Genomic DNA, 15,000 nt, shown 5'->3' with positions numbered 1-15,000 from the left:
ATTAGCCGGAAAGTTGTCAACTTTTCATTGAGACTGATCAATAGCTATAGGTCGTTTTCAGTGTCCCGCAACAAACATATACAATCGAAACCGGTCAATAAAATACGCCAAAAACTTGGGAAGTTAAAAGAGACAAATTCATAAATCACTTAATGAATTCTCAGGTCTGCGCGGTACATCGTTTCCGAGCTATTTGTCAAAGCGTTTCGCGCAACTTTACAGAGTTTTGTATTGAGCCGCCATGTTGATGCACAAAAGTTGAGCACCAATATAGCGGCCTGAAATCAACACTAACATCTGGAATTCACTTAGTGATGAAAACGCTTACTTTTCGCTCATGAGATAAAATGCACTTGTATAAACATATCTCCCATGGCACTTGAATGCTGAGATTCATAAGAATACACATTTTTTTCAACCAAATAACTTTGTATCATGGTGTCACACAATTCGGAAATTCAAAATTCTGTATTTTCGAAACGAGACTTCATGGAAATGGAAATTTGAAGAAAGACCTATTTCTAGGTCATCTTTAACCCTCTATAGCTAAGAATTTAAAACACTTTGCGATTTTGATTTTAGAATTTGTTGACGTCACTGTGAGAACTATCTATGGGCAGAAAAAAAAGTCATCAGAATTCTCAGAGATCTAGACACCCTCTGTTTCCTTGATTTTCCCCGTACTTGCTCCACTTTGACGGGAGCGGGAGGCACCCAAAATGCTTCTATCGCCGAGTGCTGTCCATTTAGCCAAGCAATATATGATTTTTTTTCTGGTTACATAAGAGGTCCATACATTATGTTTTGAATTGTTACAATGGAAAATTCAAATAGCAAATTGCAAGTCGGTAGGTCTGGGAAATCGATCACTCTAACTAGAGGTACTATTTGTTAACTCCAAGTCATTGGCCACTTCTGCAACACACTCATATTGCCTTTTAATTTGTTCTTTCGTATGTTTGGAGTAAAAAAAGAATTTAAAAAGCCAACAAGATCATCATTAAGTTACTTTTGTATTTGAAAGTACTTTAAGACAGCGGAAATATGAGGCTTCATTTTACGTCTGTGATTTTTCGTACAATGTCTAACTCGGGCTTAACCAGGTAAACCACTCTTAGCATTCTCATTCCCAGCTTATTAACTTGTTTTCCCATGGATAATTGACAGAAATTTAGAGTGAATAAAATGTTAAACTTTAAGGTAAAACGTTTTCGATCAATTTGATCATCATCATCACTCTGATGATGATCAAATCGATCGAAAACGTTTAGATTCATAACTTAACAGCTTTTACCTTAAAGTTTTATATTCTACTTTTATTGGCGAAATGTACATAATAAAGTACCTATAGCTAGACCAGTCATTATAACCACAGAAACATTGATTTCATTTTATTTTTATTGTTATTTTCTCATTATTTTTTGAGATTATCAGTCCCCTCAGTAAAGTTACACCCTTCTTCCCGTTTCATTCTTTCAGGAATGCATTAAGAGGCATCATCTGGTATTTCAATGATTCTATTACCAAAGTGACGCTATGGATGCCGAGCCGTGGTGTATATGGTTCAGTTCCAATGCCTCTCGTAGATTTTTTTTATATTCCGGCGCCTTCAAAAAGATAAAAAATATATATTAAAAGGTTACTTCTCCCTCATTCCATAATTCTTTTGTGTCTTCCCACATTTCTATTTCTTATTGCGGCTCAAGGAGAAAATTCAGCAGATAAAATAAAGAACAGCGCACGCCAAAGTTAACATTACAAAAAAAAGAAAAAGAAAAAACAACAACTACAAAAAGAACAGCAGTAATAACTAATAAATCACCCCTGAGTATAATTTAATATAAATGTTTTGCAAAAATGCCTTACTTCCATTCTGGCTATGATGTACATTTTGCCCTTCGTCGGCCTATTTCTCTATGCCTTTCAGCTCAATATATGTCATTCTCACTTGGAATGATAATAGAACGTTTCCAGACTACTTTCTTCACTCCGAACTTTGCCCCCTAACCGCGTTGGCGGGCCAAACCGAGAGAAAAAAAAAAGAAAAAAAAAAAGAAAACGGAATGTATAAGCAACATTTATTTAAATAACATGTGCAAATGGGAATGCAGCTGCGCACATGGAACCAGATAGCTCGATTAGTACAACCCTGGATTTCACTGCCAGGAGTCGTTGGTTCCAATCCTCCACCGGGTCATAACACCGGGGGTCTTCAGAAGGTCACTAAAACGGCGGCAAAAGTTAAGACTACCGCGGACAATCATAGTACACTCAAGGCCCGTTTCGAAAAAAACATTCCAGTATTAAAAAGTATGTAAAACGACTTGTTCGGAGTGAGTCAGTGAGTGAGTGGGTAAGAATTTTTTTTTTTTATGTGTGTGCAAAATCGCTAGCGTACTGTGTAAAGTAATGGGGGCATCTAAGTAATCACTAAAAAAATAAAAAATATATATAAAAAGATATATGCATGTGTAACTATTGAAAAATGTATGTAACAGACACTAGTTAGCTCTTACATAAAAAAGAAAAAACAGTATTTCCAAGTATTGTCCAGAAGCGTTTTAAAATTAAGCGAAAAGAGTTTGGAAAGTTGTTCCCAGTGCAATGGCTTGGCCTTTTTAAATTTCTTGAACGGGGGCATCTACTTTCAGTCCTCAGTTGATTTCAAAGTGCCCAGCAATCAGGCCAAATCCTCCCGAAGGCGCTGTTAAGTGGAAACTCCCATCATTCCACCCATATATAACAACTCTTCATCGAAGTGGAAGTAGCTAGTGGTGGATATTTATGGAGCCGCGAGGCGGCTCATTATTCCTCCGACGCTTACAATAGGGGCAGTGTGGCCCAGTGGCTAGGGTGCTTACCTTGAGATCCGGAGATCCTGGGTTCAAGACCCACTCTGACCACTCGTTGAATTTGATCCTGGTAGTACCTGGTTCAACTGGTTTGCCTCCAGCCAGTTGGAATTCTTAACAGTTGTTGTTGTGTTTCATTGGCCCTGAAAAGCCCCTATAGGGAGCAGTCAATTAAGTATGTATTGTATGTATTGTAATATTGTTGGGCGCAAATCCCGCGCGAGTTGCTCGGAGGTGAATAGCAGAGGAAATTTGGAGTTTGAGCAGCCAATGAGAGCGCGCTTTCAACGCTATCCACTGTTATAGTATATACTAAAATCTATTAGTACCTGAGCCGCTCCCTCCACTACCAGAGTCCAGGTGCACGAATAAGTTGAGGTACTTGGTATCCGAACCAAACGTGTTGGTGACACTGCAAGAGTAGAGTCCTGTATCTGCATCTGTGGTGCTGACTATGATGTAGCGCACCCCAGCAACCACGCTTCCGAAACGAATGTTGTCGACTTGTAGTGGTACTTCGAATCCACCTGGAAATACATTCAAATAAGGATTCACGAAAGGTGACCATGTAGGTATCCAGATAGCATATAATGCAGGTTTAAAAGGACTGGTGACAATTGCGTAAACCCTAAATGAAAAGGAAACGTTAGTTTTAATTCTTACAAATTTTGCTGGGAGATAAATTCGGCTGTAGTTTGTCAGGGTGATACGTCAAGATCCATCCAGGACCTAGTCAGGACTCATACGTCAAGACCCTTTCACTTTTTTTTAGAAAATTCCTTATTTGTTTGTTTATTGTGCATCCACTTTTCCACAGCAGAAATTTAGATCTCTTGAAGCTAGATAGGCTAGATTTTCAAAAATTGTCATGTTATCATAAAATAAGATTTGTCTTTGTCTGGTCAATTCACTACAACTATCTCGACGTGAAAATACTTAAAACGTTGGCTACCATTAATCACTTTACTTTGTCGAAAAGTGAAAGACAAAATTGTCTAGCGACTTCGTTGTTCGTTCAGACCGTTTGCAACAGATTCACACAATGTTGCTACTTTTTTTGTTTATACATACATTTTATCTAACGAACAACGCTATGCAACTGCTTTTTTTTTCCTACTTGCCTATGGATGAATCTTGCGGAAAAAAACACAGTGTTAAACCGGTTCCTAATAGCTAAGGCGTCTTATTGCAAAAACGATAGGCTTACGACTCCTTTTAGTTCTTGGCAATCACAGACAAACCAACTCACGTACAAATAGGCGGAAGAGAGAAGTGAACCCCACACTTATCTGGACAATTTAACCAATTGTCTCTTATAGACGCCTGAACTTAAACCGCACTTCAAATATACAGTCATTTTATTCACCTAGACCTTGGGCCTAACAAAATGAAGAGCGTTCATAGCTCAGTTGGGGGAGCATTGCACTGGCCTCGCAGAGGTCATGGGTCCAATCCCGTTGGGGCCGCCTGAATTTTTCAAGTGTCTACAAGAGACAATTTCTTAAATTGTCCAGATAAGTGCGGGGATCACTTCTCTCTTTCCTCTATAAGCCGCACTTCAAATAAACATTCATTTCATTCACGTAGACACAATTCTGCAGTAATCGAGCGATTCTTCTGCTGCAAGAATCTCCTTTTTCGACGGGTAGTTAATGAGCGCTTTTAAACTGGTTACTGGAAGAGAAGCTGGAAGAGAAAGCTTGGAAAGGAAACTTATAAGGAGCTGTCAATAGTGTCGTCCATAAAAGAAGAGAAATAACCTTGTGGCGTAGTTGACTTTTTGACCACAAATGTAGGTCGAGGTGTTCCGATGCCCATGCATATCAAATCGATGCGGGTATTTTCGCTAACGTTCACTGACATCGACGGTGGTCCAAAGGACGTTACTGATGGCACACCTGAAAAGTAAACGACCAATTAAGCATTTTTACAAAGGTCTGTTTTCAATGGGACCAAGTCTGCTTTGAGAAGCAGCTTAATTTGCTTCATTCAACGTCGATCGTGGATGGCCAAACCGAGTACTGTTTCAATTGTCTTTGAACACCACAGTTTCGGATACGCTTTTTTTTTTAATGAGGACGTCTAATGTTGGAGCTGAGGCGTAACGTTCTTTAATATTTCTGCGACGTGATTCTGAAATCGTTCATAGGATGTTTTAAATTTACATGGTATAGTATTTCAATAAATCGATACGGTCGTGACCAGGAAACCCAAAGCTGCTTGCTCATTATTGCAAACCAAGACGTTATCATACAATAATGAAACCATTGTTATCATTTACACAAAACATGGAGGCGCGGTGGCCTCATGGTCAGTGTGCTCGATTCCCGATCGAGTGGTCCGGGCGGGGACATTGTGTTGTGTTCTTGAGCAAGGCAATTTACTCTCAAAATGGGTACCGGCGAAAATGCTGGGGGTAACCCTGCGATGGACTAGCATCCCATCCAGGGGGGAGTAGAAATACTCCTTGTCGCTTTATGCTACGGAAACCGGAGATAAGCGCCGGCCTGGTGGGCCTTCTAGGTTCGTAGGGGTCTTTACCTAACTTTACCTTAAGTATTTGGGTTCATTTACATTTATTTACTCTCATTTAAAGTACAAGTGAGCAAAATAAATACGTTCTTAACGGACTCTCAGTCTGAGGAATGTTGTTAATATGTTCTTAACATTATGGTTAATCTCAGCCTTGACGTTCTTATTAAAAAAGGTTGTTATAAAAGGAGTGTAATCACGAAAACTATAATTTAATCGACAGACTCTGATGGAATCAAATGCAAACAAGACCATCTTTCTTGCAATCATGGTTTTTTTTTTCTTTGAACGGGTTTTCCTCGTCCTCTAATCCTGTGAAGTAATAAGCTCACCTCCACAGTCCAACAATGAGATAGCACCCGTTGAAACTGTTGTCAACCCGTTCGGGCATTTTTTGCATTCTGTTTCACCGTATTGATCTTGATAGAATCCCACTGAACACGAAGTGCAGCCACCATTGTCAGCAATATCAAAACCATCAACAGAGTACTTTCCTTTGTCGCACAAATCTATAACATAAACATGGGAGAAATGAACGAAATAATGAATGAGTGGACGAACGAATACAGCAAAATAACAAACGGGCCCAAACAACCAAATGATAATTAAAGCTGGGCCATTTGCCGTTTGTTTCAAGAAATCATCCATTTTTTTTAACCTTCTTAAGGATTAGCTAAAAGGGATTAGAAGCCCAAATACCGATTTAAAATTATATCTTATCAAATGCCATTTATCCATTCCAACTGGGTAGGGAATTACTACCTGTCACTCTTCATTGCACAGACCGTGTCTAAGAGAAACTGGAAATTTCATTAACCCTTAAATATTTCTTGTAACGACAGCTACAAAAATCGGACTGAAGTTTATTAAATCATTAATCCTCGTTTTGCGCTCGAGTTGAGAAATCGCTAGAGGCTGGTTTTCACAAGTGAGAGAGCCAGAGTCAGAGTCGGAGTCGGAGTCGTTATCAAAATTGCAGAGCGATACGATTTAGTGAAAATCAAACTGTTGGAGTCGGAAGCAGAATATCGATTAAGGTTATGACTCCGTTGCTTACGATCCAGTGAAGACTGCATTGGCGGAGTCGGAAGCAGAACCGGCGAAATAATAAACCAATCACAATGCTCAATTCCAAGCATTGTGATCGGTTGGTTCTTCTGCTTCTGCTTCCGACTCCAACAATTTAGTTTTCACTGAATCGTAAGCGACGGAGTCATAAGCGGAGTCGGAAGTAAATGGGAACGTTCAGGTTCTTCCGACTCCGATTCCGTCGTTAGTGAAAACCAACTTTAAATGTACTAATCACTAAAATGTCATCCACTGTAGTCTGTGCATTACATTATTTAAGGTTGCGTGCAAAGCAAACTAATATTTCCATTCTATTGCAAAACTGTGACCATGACAAAGTCCTCTTCGTTTTTCAAGAATCATATGGGTGACAAGTAGTTGTCTGCTATTAATAGCTACCCACTAAGAGGCCTTACTTCTTACGACAACCATTCATTTGGTCGAACACTCACCAATGCACACTTTTGATCCGTCCATCGGCGTGCTGGAATTGAGGGGACATCTTGTGCAATTGGGACTGGATTCTTCCGTACTTATGTAGCCCACAGGGCACTTCACGCAGTCTTTCAATGCTGAATCGTACTTCATTCCACGCGGGCAATTAACTTAAGAAGGAATGATTGAAGAAAAAAAGCAACAAACACAACCAACCAGTCAAGTGATTATAATCAAGCACTTCCTACCCAGAGTCATCGGTCATTAGTCAACGGACTTTCGCGTGGAGAGAGTCTATCCAGCCCACCACCCGCTGACCAAAGAGTCCGAGGACTCTGAGTATGAGATTGCTATGCAACCAAAAAACCAATCAATCAATAGATCGATCAAACAATATCAACTATAGTTTTAGTATCTCTGTATAAAAGTTGTTTAATATTATTTGATTCATAACTTACCACAATACGTAATATGATTTTCAAACGGAGCCAAAGTTCCCTGCTTAATTTTACCAGAAGGACAAACATTACTTGCAGGCATCAAAACAGCATCTTGGAGGACGAAAAGACGAAAGAACCGTGAGATCTGATCAAGCTACACTAACAGGTAAAATACACAGATAAACAACAAAAAAAGAAAGAATGAAAAGAAACAAACAAATTTGCAGTGGCTTATTCAGATATATGCTTTTTGTTTTCTGAATCCAGGATCAATTTGGTAATCAGCACTTTTTAAAAGAAATCAGTGAACCTAACGCAGTAGATCGGATAAAGATCCACAAGCTGAAACAGTAAAATATGACTGATCTTAGAGAATGTCATCATGATTTTAAACCGATTCTCGGAAATTTCCAGTCGAAATGCATTTGCAGTGGTCATTGCGATGAAACATCATGTAACTCGTTAGCAAAAAGTTATAATGGTTTAAATGAACCTTAACCGGAGACGCAAAGCCAAGAAAATGCTTACAAGCGGTTGTTTTTAAGTTGGATAGTCAACTAGGTACACTATGGTGCTATGATTGGGCAAAATAGCGTTATATTCTAGCATTCAACTTGTTACCCGCAAAATGTATTCAATTTCTCCAATTCAGATGAAAATTCCCTATATAATATTTTTTAGTCATATTTTTAAAAACAAATCAAAATCATTTTCTCCTACCGTATCCTTTTTCGTACTCTCCTGCGTAATTAAATAAATAACAAGCCCATGATTCATCGAAGATGATAACCAAATGGTTTTGTAGGCCTGCTAAGTAACTACCATGCCAAACGGTATTGTTTTTTGCCCAAGAGAAGGGTAATCATCAAGTTGATGAAATATTCATTCCAAATATTCCACAATAAACATAACTAAACTCACCAACACAGTCCGGTATCGGTGGCCATTCAAATGTGGGTGAAGTACAGGAAAAGGGAAAAGTGAATTCGAATGTCTGTTTATCTCCGTGACAGTTGATTGAACATAGTATGAAATCCCGGCTGAATACAGTGCAAAGCAATGATCCGTTATCTGGGTTATCAGGTATCACGCACCTCTTAGCTGTGGATTGAGGATATCCAAATGATATTGAGTTGACTGGTTTATATCAGGCTAAAGTCAACAATAACCCGGTATATAACGAAAGAAAACAAATCCCAAATAGCCAAACTTCTTCCTAATGATTCCAGTGTATACGTAAAAGCAGTAAAATAAAACCTCGCCATTTAAAATAAAAATAAATAAATAAATTGCGAAATTCGGAGGAGTAGCAAGTCAAAGGTGGACAAAGGGGTAGGCGTTGGTTTAGCCATCCACACCGTACATCTTCTAGTACTTTTATGTCATTTTAACCTTATTCGAAGGGCCAGTGATTCAACTTCGTTAACCAATATGGCAAGAAAACAAGATTATCATAACTCCTTTTTTAGATAGGAATCAACCATGAAATCAGTCATTATTTCCAAACAAGATCAGAACGTAACTGATCGCAACAGAACTCCCATTTTAATTTGTAATTAATGTATCCACGACTTCTTCAAAGTTTTCCTTGAAGTGAGGTTATTAGTCTCTCCCATCGGGGCTTCTCAGGACTAATCTACAATGCCTTTTGTGGGGGACTTTGGCCACACTGCTTGTTACGCAGTTTACAATTTATTTAGTGAGTGAAAGATGCTCCCGACCAGATTAGGTCAGACCACAACACTGGGGACAACGTCCCCTACTCTTTTCGAGAAGTGGGTGGGTTCTTTATCGTACCATACTATTTAGTTTCCAACAAGGGCTATGAGACGGGACCTCCAGTTTACAGTTTTTATCCGAGAAGACTTGAAAGTGTAACTATTTGGGGGTGTTATGACAAAGGCACCACTTTCTCCTCAGTTATTTTAAGACCCTGAGTGTTGGTCCAGCCGGAGTCGAACTCACGATAGACCTCCCGCATGGCAGCCCGTGCTCATTTAGTACTTTCGTATGAATTTGAAAAAGTGTTCGCAATTTGTTTCACGGACCAATGTTTGGCAAGATAAAATAAAGCTTCTCCTTATTCCCTCCAAGAAAACTCCTCATATGGGCAGTAAACAGTTCGATTGCCCAATCATAAATCATATTACTGCATTTGAAATGACGTCAAAGCGAAACTTTTCAGAAAGTTCCATGGAGATTATGACGTTGTTTGCATCCGCGTTCGCTAAGCCAATGAAAATTAGCGCTTGTTTGTTTTTGTTCGATAAGACAATTAAATGCTTTGCTTTTTTGTTTTCATTCTGTCTTCACGTTTATTTTCCAAGTTCATATGAAAGTCGCTCTATTAATTTATCTTTTATAAAGATTTTAACCACTACATATACGTTTGGCCTTATTGAAGGGATTATAATTCTAACAGCAGAAAAGATTTGTTTCATAGCAAAGCCGGTTAGCAAAACATGTTCGTTGGTCGGTAACTTATAACTTCAGCTTAGGCAGACTTGGTTTTAATGGTGGGCATTGAATTACTGGGGCCTAGGCATTACTACATTGCCTACGGCACATGTCGGAACGCCCTTGCACTTACCTTCTAGTGAAACATTAAATTTGCAGCTTACAGACAATCCGGCCTTGTCAAATGCATCATATCGTACTAATGAAGTACGAATCCCAAAGTAATCCCCAGACTTGCTTGTTGATGTAACTGACACAATTTCGACATTATCCGAAAATGTTGGCTCCTTCCAAGTAACGTTCTTGCCCGATCCTATTATAGTTTCGTGAATAGCCTGAGGGCAGAAGACAACTCTCGGTGGTTGCTCATCTTAGTAAATAAAAAGGCAATAAGGCGTTGTCAAGAATACCGCTAGGAAGAATGGTAACTAAAAGCGCAATAAAAGAAGTCTTTGAGTGCCTTTTATACAACATGCCACCTACAATGTAGAGTACTTGCAAAGACTTTTGGGAAGGTCTTTCCATTGAAAATTAATTACGACGAAAAACTACATGGTCGGAAAATCGAAAGTGACTTTCATTTTTAGTTCCAGAACAGATTAAGATTTATCACTTTTGCAAAGGTGTGTTTGGTTTGCGATTTGCTGTTATAGTGAATAAAGAAATTTATCATAACGTTATAAATTTGAATCTCGAAATTAACCATGAACTTACCAACAGTGATTTTCCTTCGATTTTTGGAATAAGAAAGCTGTAACAGAAGGCAGCTTCCCAAAATTTGCCCCCTAATCACTAATTTAGCAATACTGGGGTTGCGGTAACGTCGACATTTTGGGAAATCCCATTCCACAAATCTATTTGTCCATTTTTACCTCGCACTATGATAGATGTAGTGCAGTTTGCAGTATCACCCACTTCATTACTTGCCACATATGTGAGTACTGTTAGACCGTATGGGAACACCAAATTGTTGCGAAATTTTGCTGGGAACAGCTGTATGTTCTGAACATTTGACTGAAGGCCCACAATTAACCCAGTGGCATCATATTCCTTTTTATCTTGTTCAAGAACGGGCGATATACTTGATGGACACCGGACCCAAGGCTTCGGATGTACTAAAAAAAAGAAAGAAATTGACTGACATTTGTGGTTATTCATGTATATATACAGAGAGAGAGAGAGAGAGAGAGAGAGAGAGAGAGAGAGAGAGAGAGAGAGAGAGAGAGAGAGAGATCAAATCAATTATAAAACATTGGGTGTTCGTAACTCTGAGTTTCACGCTTACGCTATGGTCAGACGACGTTATTGGGACAGCAACAAATGAAGTGTACATACACATTGTGAGGACAATAACAATTAATTACAGGGTGAAATGATGGGAAAGCAATAGAAAAGAGAAGGTCCTGGGAACAAGATTGTGCTCTCTCTCTCTCTCGATATTGTTGCCTGTTGACAGTAAGCTTAAAGGTCAATGAAAATAAATAATTAATGCAAGCATTAACTGGGTAGACCAACATCAGTATTCTTAAATACCTTTCTCACAAGTTGGAATGGCCTTGTCGTCCCATTCCTCGTTAGCTTGGCACGTCCTAGAAGAGTTCCCGTTCAGACGATAGCCGGTGTTACAACTGTAGTAGCATTTTTCCCTAAACAAGTTACCAATTGTTGCACAGAAGGTTGGAGTTACTGTCCCATTGCTAATAACAGGAATTGCAGGACAAGACTTTCCTGGAGGAACAAGTGAATGAGTGAGTAATGCATACAAGAAAGCATAGCAAATATATAAGCTAGTTAAATATCAAAATAGACACTAATTACCAAAATAACTTGAAAAGAAAGTAATTGGAGTAATTAATGAAATGGTTGATGCATGCATCTTTCGCGGATCTGAAATTACCCTCTAACTGAAAAAGGCCGCGGATGAATGGAATCATACAATGATTAACGCAAGAAGTTTAGAAGATATTGGTAATAATTCCCTGTTATCGTCTTGTTATTTATTGATGTATAATATATATATATATATATATATATATATATATATATATATATATATATATATATATATATATTTATATATATATATTTATATATATATATATATATATATATATATATATATATATATATATATATATATATATATATATTAGGCTTTCCCATCTCACCCGTGAAAGAATCCCGGGACACTCACGTTAGGCCAATTCACTATCTCGATAGCTGCGTTGCCAGCGTGGTTGTCCTGATGGTGTAGTGGTCATCACACCCTACCGGTGTTCAGGGGGACGTGGGTTCAAATCCCACTCAGGGCAATTCTTCATGTTTTTCATTCGACATAAATAATCAGTTGATTTACGGGATGGGTTTCATTTCTTCATTCTACGGTCTATATAAATAAGCCTGCATCATTAACTTGATCCCTCTGATTAGCTGATGCCTAAGTTGGTGTTTGCCTGTGAATCGTTAGTCGATCCTTAGGTTTAAGGCTATGAAGGGGCTTAGGCTTTCCCATCTCACCCGTGAAAGAATCCCGGGATACTCACGTTAGGCCAATTCACTATCTCGATAGCTGCGTTGCCAGCGTGGTTGTCCTGATCGTGTAGTGGTCATCACACCCTACCGGTGTTCAGGGGGACGTGGGTTCAAATCCCGCTCAGGGCAATTCTTCATGTTTTTCATTTGACATAAATAATCAGTTGATTTACGGGATGGGTTTCATTTCTTCATTCTACGGTATATATATATAAAGTTGCATATAAACTGGAGAGGAAGACAAAACTTCTCGAAGGTCCAGGAAATTTAATAAAAACGTTTCGGCCCTTCGGCCTTCGTCAGTTAAATTTTTTTTTAAAATAGAGTATAAGTTAAAAATCTAAGGATAAAATGACCTAATTATTACAGCAGTGGAGACTATATGCTCCACTGCTAACAATGACTATTGTAATGGAATACAATTAAGTAGTAAATTGTATGGTACAATACAAGCCAAAACTAAAGCTTAATCACTAAAACAAAAGTAATGATGTAATGCTAAAATCTAGAGTTATGCAAGTGATTCAATCTATTTATGTAATACCGACTACAAATTAGATGGGACTACAATGGAAACAAAAAACCTTTTTTATGGAACATTGAAATTGATCCGTTTTTTTGAACGGAATTCACAGCGCTTATTGAGGCCAAACGGCTGCAGTGTGCGCAATTGTGCCGCCCAATAACCCTCCCGCTTTAATAAAGTGTTATCTAAATCTCCATCAGTGTTCATTATCTTCTCAATGACAATGAAATTTAAGTCCGAAAGGTTGTGAGGAAATTTATTGAAATGAATGGCAAGCTCGCACGATTTTTTATGGTTTCTGAACCTGACTTTAAATGCATTGGAAGTCGAACCAACATACTGCACTTTGCATTTGTTGCAGGAGGCTAGGTAAATAATTCCAGTCGAATTGCATCCAAGGTTTTGTTTGATTTGATACGACCGGCCAGTTGCAAAACTTGAAAATTCACCAGCCTCTAACAAATAATTACAACAGAGATCACATCTTTTGTTGCATTTAACACATCCGCAATTTTCAGCTTCGTCATGGTTTCGACTTCTTTTGAATTTGGAGGGTGCAAGAATGTCCTTCAAATTCTTTGTTCTACGGTATGCTGGAACGACGGATTTGGCAGGAAAAATTTCCCTTACTACTTGGTTGGATTCGAGCAAGTGAAAATGTTTTTTAATGATCAAGGTAGGTAGCCTCGGATTGTAATCGACCACTAAGGGAAAGGTTTTTTTCTTAGTTTTTGTTTTGGGCTTGAGAACATCTGATCTCTCCAATTGCATGGCCTTCTCAAACTGTTTGTCCACCAGATTCCCATTGTAATTTTGTTGTTTGAGGTAGCTTTTGTATTCACAACAGCGCTTCACAAAAGAGGCGTTGGTGGAACAGTTACACCTAATTCTAAGGGCTACTCCATAAGGAATAGCTTTCTTACAATGATCTGGGTGTGAGCTATTGTGGGGCAAATACAAATGACTATCAGTGGGCTTGGAATAAATATCTGTTGAAATAAAGCAATCTTGTAAAAGGAGAGTAAGGTCCAAAACATTGAGGCTGCTTTCAGAATAAACCAATTCAAATTTAATGGTATGATATAGTGAATTCTTTTGTGAAGCGCTGTAGTGAATACAAAAGCTACCTCAAACAACAAAATTATAATGGGAATCTGGTGGACAAACAGTTTGAGAAGGCCATGCAATTGGAGAGATCAGATGTTCTCAAGCCCAAAACAAAAACTAAGAAAAAAACTTTTCCCTTAGTGGTCGATTACAATCCGAGGCTACCTAATATTTCGTTGATCATTAAAAAAACATTTTCACTTGCTCGAATCCAACCAAGTAGTAAGGGAAATTTTTCCTGCCAAATCCGTCGTTCCAGCATACCGTAGAACAAAGAATTTGAAGGACATTCTTGCACCCTCCAAATTCAAAAGAAGTCGAAACCATGACGATGCTGAAAATTGCGGATGTGTTAAATGCAACAAAAGATGTGATCTCTGTTGTAATTATTTGTTAGAAGCTGGTGAATTTTCAAGTTTTGCAACTGGCCGGTCGTATCAAATCAAACAAAACCTTGGATGCAATTCGACTGGAATTATTTACTTAGCCTCCTGCAACAAATGCAAAGTGCAGTATGTTGGTTCGACTTCCAATGCATTTAAAGTCAGGTTCAGAAACCATAAATCTGACATGAAAAGAAACAAAAAATCGTGCGAGCTTGCCATTCATTTCAATAAATTTCCTCACAACCTTTCGGACTTAAATTTCATTGTCATTGAGTAGATAATGAACACTGATGGAGATTTAGATAACACTTTATTAAAGCGGGAGGGTTATTGGGCGGCACAATTGCGCACACTGCAGCCGTTTGGCCTCAATAAGCGCTGTGAATTCCGTTCAAAAAAACGGATCAATTTCAATGTTCCATAAAAAGGTTTTTTGTTTCTATTGTAGTCCCATCTAATTTGTAGTCGGTATTACATAAATAGATTGAATCACTTGCATAACTCTAGATTTTAGTATTACATCATTACTTTTGTTTTAGTGATTAAGCTTTAGTTTTGGCTTGTATTGTACCATACAATTTACTACTTAATTGTATGCCATTACAATAGTCATTGTTAGTCTTTCAGAGACTATATAGTCTCCACTGCTGTAATAATTAGGTCAT

The 15,000-nt window shown here is 38.4% G+C and overlaps 1 protein-coding gene across 2 annotated transcripts in view; it reads right to left on the bottom strand.

Moving 5' to 3' along the window:
• Nucleotides 1–1,380: 1,380 nt before the first annotated feature.
• Nucleotides 1,381–15,000, bottom strand: part of LOC138015888 (signal peptide, CUB and EGF-like domain-containing protein 3) — a 33,544-nt gene continuing 19,924 nt past the window's right edge. The window contains exons 12-21 of one of the 2 annotated variants that reach the window (XM_068863013.1): nucleotides 11,318–11,512; nucleotides 10,657–10,899; nucleotides 9,918–10,154; nucleotides 8,249–8,428; nucleotides 7,346–7,438; nucleotides 6,905–7,057; nucleotides 5,717–5,893; nucleotides 4,613–4,750; nucleotides 3,182–3,379; nucleotides 1,381–1,607 (exon numbers count right to left, since the gene is read on the bottom strand). In XM_068863013.1, coding sequence (XP_068719114.1) covers nucleotides 1,594–1,607; nucleotides 3,182–3,379; nucleotides 4,613–4,750; nucleotides 5,717–5,893; nucleotides 6,905–7,057; nucleotides 7,346–7,438; nucleotides 8,249–8,428; nucleotides 9,918–10,154; nucleotides 10,657–10,899; nucleotides 11,318–11,512 — 1,628 coding nt within the window. In that variant the 3' untranslated portion in view covers nucleotides 1,381–1,593. The remainder of the gene's footprint in view (nucleotides 1,608–3,181; nucleotides 3,380–4,612; nucleotides 4,751–5,716; nucleotides 5,894–6,904; nucleotides 7,058–7,345; nucleotides 7,439–8,248; nucleotides 8,429–9,917; nucleotides 10,155–10,656; nucleotides 10,900–11,317; nucleotides 11,513–15,000) is intronic. The other variant, XM_068863014.1, reaches the window with a different exon arrangement.

Source organism: Montipora capricornis, chromosome 9 (genome assembly GCF_036669925.1).
Source record: "Montipora capricornis isolate CH-2021 chromosome 9, ASM3666992v2, whole genome shotgun sequence".
NCBI classification, from domain to species: domain Eukaryota; kingdom Metazoa; phylum Cnidaria; class Anthozoa; order Scleractinia; family Acroporidae; genus Montipora; species Montipora capricornis.
The sequence above is the reverse complement of the archived record's forward strand: the minus strand, read 5'-3'. Positions and strand labels throughout refer to the sequence as shown.